Source organism: Fringilla coelebs, assembly GCF_963513975.1.
Source record: "Fringilla coelebs genome assembly, chromosome: 6".
In the NCBI taxonomy this organism is placed as follows: Eukaryota; Metazoa; Chordata; class Aves; order Passeriformes; family Fringillidae; genus Fringilla; species Fringilla coelebs.
Genome location: NC_140034.1, coordinates 37,472,866 through 37,478,865, shown reverse-complemented (window position 1 = coordinate 37,478,865; position 6,000 = coordinate 37,472,866). Strand labels below are relative to the sequence as shown.

Here is a 6,000-nt window from a genome sequence, read left to right as displayed (position 1 = left end):
ATCACATCATACCACCTGCACCTTCCCCAAGTACACACAGAATTCGGTACACTGTGTTACTGACCCATCACACCAGAAGGATGGAATTTTTGGCTTGAGGAGCTTTCTTACAGAGCTCCAAAGTTTAGCAGAACTCTTTAAGGCAGCAGCTGTCCCAAGATATTGATAAACTGCAAACAGAACTACCCAAATTCAAGAAAGACTCAAACAAAGCATTCTCATAGTTTAAAAACACTCTTGCAGAGCTATCAAAATATTTATTTTCATCCTGTACACATTACAAAATTCAACTTTGCATCCCACAAAGGACCAGAAGAGATTTTATAACTGAAACTCTTAAAAGAAAAAGGTAAAGTCCTTGAAGAAGACTGCTCTTAAGTGGGCAGCTAGGAGTCCTTCAATTTTACCATCCATTGTTCAGAAAGACAGCTGCTGGGCTCTCACCATCTAGACAGATTTAAACTTGAATGACTTTGATTAAACTTTTAATCACATCAAATAGTTTAAAAATAATTAACAACAATTTAAAAATCCTGTTAGACCACTGTCTTTTGTTATTTTACATGACACTGATCAGCTGCAGATAGAAACCACATCAAAAGGGAAGAAAAAGAAAACATCAGTTCTGCCCATTTCCTATCTGAAATACAGGGGAAAAAAGATCAAACTGGCTATTTTCTGGCAAACTTAGGAAGGGGACTGGTACACTTAGAAAATTGCCAATACAAAGAAAACATCAGTCACAAATGCCCTAAGCCCTACGTGACTATGCAGGCATTTGAGGGGACAGCAACACTTGACTGTCAGGTGAAAGAAAGATACTGTATTATGGTCGGACACAAGGTCTTTTCCAAACTCAATGATTCTTTGATTCTATTAAGTTGGAATTTGTTTCTTGTACGAACAATTTCAGTCACAAGTGGGCCTATTAACAGTGATTCTCACTGCTGCTGGGACATTCACTGGAGCAAGGTTAATACAGGCCTGGTTTCTTCAGAGGGAAGCTAGCTTGGCCTTGTTGATAGGTAAAGACAGAGGCTGAGCTCTTCAGACCAGGTATCACCCTGCAGCTTCCAGAGGAATTTATTCATAAGAACAAAACATCAGAAATCTCTTTTAAAAGTTTTGTTCATAAAAGTCAAGTTCTGCAAACAAAAGCCTGCCAGAGTGACCAAGTAAAAATATAAAGAGAACACCCAGTGAGAGCATATACCCAGAGGAAATTCTGGGCTTGATGTGGCACTTGTAATGGGCCTTTTAGGGCTTTGTATTTGCAGCCCTTGTGTCCGAGGCTGCAATTCAGAATTTGGATGTAGAAATGGGATCAAATTAAACATTTTTAAAATTAGCTTTGAGCTAGGAGACTCCACTTCAAAATTTAAATTGCATTCTTTTCAGAGGGCAACCAATACATAGTCTAACTAAACAAGCAGATACTTTTCTTTTCTCTAATGAGGGGTGGTTACTGCCAAGCATTCTGGCCTGCAAAAAAAATTTATTTTTGATCTTGTTATACATGTAACCAAATTAAGGGAGAAAAGAAAGCAGTTTAGAGACCATCCAAAAGACAGCCAAGGGAGGATATTCAGTGTTTGCATCACTGCACTAGGAACTGCTATTTTTTAGAGGTCTGACACAATACATCTGTGTTACTGAGTGTATGCACAGAACCCTACCTTGGAGAAACTGCTTGTATGTATATGTTAAAAAAAAACCTCTCAGGATCAGATTCCTCCCTGTCACACTGTCATTCTGTTTGCACAAAATAGTGTAAGAAAAGGACCATTCAAAATCCGAGGTAAAAAAAAGCAATGGAAGGATCTGGGAAAAACAGACATTATCCTGAGAACCCAGTTTCTAGCCTGAGTGAACAAAAAAGCTTTTCCAGTCCCTTCAGTTTATTCAGCAGTCCAGTGCCTTTCAGATACATTCTCACCTCCTCTGGGAAGAAGCAGAACAACTTGAAGAAGAATGGAGGAAAATGCTCCATCATCCATCACAGAGAGGTCACACACATACATGCTGTCATATCTTGATAGCATGTATGTTCTGCAGGGCTGGGAGCATTCTACTAGTGCTTCACTAGGCAAAGATGCCAAGAGTGTCCAGGTAAAACACTAAAACCATATCAACTGAAAGTAGTTTCATCAGTGAAGTATAAATTGAGCTTTTCCATTCTTCACCTTGGCCCTCTTCTTGCACAAGTGCTTTGCTATGAGTCGAGTGCTGGTGCATTCTCTGTAATTTCTTTCTGTGTCACTATCTGCAGGTACCTCAGTCGCATGGGAGGGAGCTGCTCATAAAGGTCAAATCCCAAAGGACTCTCTGCATTCACCAGTCTGTAGTACAGCAGGTGCTTTTTCAAGTTCTGAAAAACAGAACAGAAAAGTACCTAATCTTTTCCACCATCTCCAACACAACATAGCAAATCTGCAAATAGTACAATTCCATCATGCCCAAGATATTTAATTACATCACCATCAATAGAAGAGCTATAAAAGGCAAGTTTCTTCCACTAAAATTCACTCTTTTTTTTTGCAGGAGAATTCCTCTTCTAAACAGAACTCCACTGTCTCCTCAACAGCCCCTCACAATGACTTCTTGCCAGAAACTGAAGTGGATATTTGAGTGTGATCTAATAATTTACCCTGGACACAAATCACAGAGGGCCAAATGACCCAGCTCTGTACCACAAAGGACAGATTTTGGCAAGCTCCTTGAAAAAAAGAGAAACCTTACATCTGTCCTGTTCTTTTCAGGGGAAGCATCCAACTAAGAGTTAAGAAAGATCACTGCTAGCCACCTATTCATAACTGTGCTACAATCATCCCTCTAACATCTCTAGCTATCCAGATATAATGCTGCTTGGACAAGAGGCATGGAAATACAGTACAGGAAATTCATCTAAGCTCCAACAGGCTCAGTGTTTTGAGGTCAATTACTACAAGAACTGGTTAAGAGTATTTATAGATATTACAGGCCAAAATCTTGCTGCTAATCTCCTCTCATTGTCAAATTAGCAACATAATTAAACACAAATTTCAAAGCTAAATATAAGTCTGTAAGAGTACCACGTATGGAAAACTTAATTCCCAGCAGCACAAGCTGAATCTTACAAATCCTACCTCATCCACCAGCAGCCATGTCTTCCGCAGCATGCTTTTCCGAGCAGCATCTGTCTCCTGGGAACAAAACACATACTTTCCTTAATATGGTGCAGTAACACCTTTGCCCAGGGCATACAGCACTCCAGGATGGCTTGTTCATTATAATGATGAGCAGCTTGTTCCAGCAGAAAGTGCTTGAGATGTCTTATCACTTAAATCCTGCCTCTCTGCTCCTTTCCCTGATCTGAATCTCAGCTGACTTCTCAACCTTCAGGTAGAATTGCAGATCAGAGGTGAAGTCTTGTTAGCACAACTGTTCACTGATAGAGGCCTCAAGGCCATAGGAGGGCTTCTGCTTGGTTACTTAAGCAAAGTCAAAGAAAAGAGTACTATGCACCTCAAGATTGCTAAGGCAAAGGCCAAATCTATTACAAGCTCTCTCTGGCTGATCACCTTCCCTATTCTTTCTGCTTATTCTTCCCCCCACACCCCAGAACACAATTGCTGACCTCAAAGACTTAGGAATAGCTACCATTAATGCAAGTGCATTAGGGTAAAATGAACAAAAGCTGCTGCCTTGTATGTGGATCTTCAAACAGCTGACGAGTCCTCAACACATTTGCTTACAATCTTTGTTTTCAAATCCCAAAGGTCAGTGATTCATTGCAAGGCACACTGGACTTACAGGGAGAGCAGATGCAAAACCCAACGACTGCAGCCCTTAAGCTCTGCTATCCATTACCCACCTGTGTTGTGCTTTCTTGGGAGAAAATAAAACTGTTCACATGAGCCACGGCCACCACGTACAGAACAGGGCACCAGGTGTGGCGCAGCGCACCAGTGACCAGCGTTCGGAAGTAGAGTCGCAGGAGGTTCAGGTTATCCTCAGGAGGGGAAGTGTAGCGCTCAAGAGGCACAGGAAACTGCAACAAACCCATCCAGAGGTAACATTACAATTTTTGTCAAGGTCTAAGTGGTGAGAGGAAGCTCATGACTAGAGCGCCCTACCTTGTGCATGCCCTCCTGTAACACAATGTTACCCCAGCAGCATGATCCCCATTTGCAGCAGAGCTGCTACAGCCCACCCTGACTGATGTGACATGCCTTGACAAAGTCTTGTCAAGACCTCTTCAACTTTATGGAGAGATATTTTACTGGTCCTATCACTCCAGCTGATTTTTGGCACAGATAAGATGAGCACTAAAAGTAAGAAGACAGTATTTTTGACAGCACTGCTAAATTCTATCTCTTGTGCTCTGCTCACTCAAAAGAAATGCAGTCCTACACTTGACAGACCAAGTTGTCTTGCTGTTACTCAGCAGAGCACAACTCCAGTATAACTATACGTGGAAAGGTGGTTGAGAGGGAAAATGACTATTTGTCTATGCATGGGCAAGGAAAAATTTCTCACCAAGCTATGAAAACACTTACTTAAGGGAAAGGTAATTGCTAGCAGAACACAGGGTGCAACCAGCCCTTCTATAAATCAGAAGGTTCTGAATAGTTAATCCAGGCAAGGTTTGGGACAGTTTCCAGTGAAGACTGAGCAATCTCACAGCTACTGTCCTCCACATATACACACAAATCAAGGTTGGAGAATCACAGGTAAGAGTGTAGTAACACAGAAATACACAGTGACAGGCAATTACCATAAGCCAGGATTACCTGCTGTAAGGGCACTCCCAGCGCCCGCAGGATATTTGTGTGCTCCCCAAAAGCAGAGAGACGCAGATGAACACTGAAACGCTTCTGTAGAGGTAGAAGAACAAAGACTCCAAAGAGTGGATCTCCAAAAGAGACACCCTCAAATTGCTCCAGGAGATTTATATAGAGATCGTGGAAGGATGCCAAACCAGGGAGAGGAGCATCCAAGTTCAGGGAGTCCAGGACCTTGGGTTGGCAATACACAGAGAGAAGGGCAGCTGTGTAGCAGTGGATTGGTGCTTCTAGAAAGAGGTCACTGCCAGTGAGGAAGACACACATAAGTCGTGCAAGTTTGGCAGCAGTTGGGATGCTCTGGAGGATTTTAGAACGCCAGGTTTCCAGCAACAAGACCCACTGCAGGTTCCAGGTCACAGTGTTGATGAGATCAAGTGGGAGAGAGTTCATTATGGCCCCACGTGTCTCTGCATTAGTCACTTTGTTGTAGAGGCTGATAAGGGGAAAGAATGGCCAGTCTGAAGGCAGAATGGGCCCCTTGGCCTCAGGAAGCAGCATTGACTGGATGAGGTAATTCTGCCCTTGGTAGGACGCCTGAGAACGCATAAGGGTGGGCTGCAAGTGGAGAAAGTGGGAGAGGTAGCAGGAACGAATGGAAGGCAGGTTCTGGTATGATTCTCTCAGCAGGGCACCACGAGTAACCTTTGGAAGAAATGCTGCTGCAGAGCCAGGCTGTGCCAGTTTGGCACTGGTGCCCAGATGCAGAATATCAGAGAAGTCAGCTGCTTCTGGCCCACCAGCTTTCCCTTCACTGTAAAGACAAACAACAGTTTAAGAAACAAACAAAAAAAACCTGAAATGCCAAACAAACAACATATCATATTAATTCATCTCTACAGTCCTCCTGGAACAGGAAGAGTAGTACAGGCAGAGCACTCAACACTTTCTACATCATTGAGCTATTCTAATACAGAGGGTTTATAAAGCATCAGCTACTTTGGTATTTAGAGGGAATTCCCAGAACTACATTTGGAGTCAGCAACACTGAGGCTGTGCCATGAAAACCCTCCACACAATGCCAGTCTAGTGCAGAGCCTGAAACCTCTTGTCCAGAGAGGCAGACTACTTGCCAACACAGACATGAGAGTGCTGAGATGAAATACTGCATATCAGATAAGGCCTACACAAACTAGTAAGACAATTCTCAAAACAGAAGCTTTGCAGCTGGCAGTGG

General features: G+C 42.8%; 1 protein-coding gene across 1 annotated transcript in view; it reads right to left on the bottom strand.

Moving 5' to 3' along the window:
* Window positions 1–292: 292 nt before the first annotated feature.
* The window catches only part of RPAP1 (RNA polymerase II associated protein 1), a 35,630-nt gene continuing 29,922 nt past the window's right edge, over window positions 293–6,000 (bottom strand). The window contains exons 21-24 of the mRNA XM_084207989.1: window positions 4,773–5,577; window positions 3,854–4,030; window positions 3,126–3,182; window positions 293–2,368 (exon numbers count right to left, since the gene is read on the bottom strand). Of these exons, the coding sequence (XP_084064115.1) occupies window positions 2,213–2,368; window positions 3,126–3,182; window positions 3,854–4,030; window positions 4,773–5,577 (1,195 nt within the window). The 3' untranslated portion in view covers window positions 293–2,212. The remainder of the gene's footprint in view (window positions 2,369–3,125; window positions 3,183–3,853; window positions 4,031–4,772; window positions 5,578–6,000) is intronic.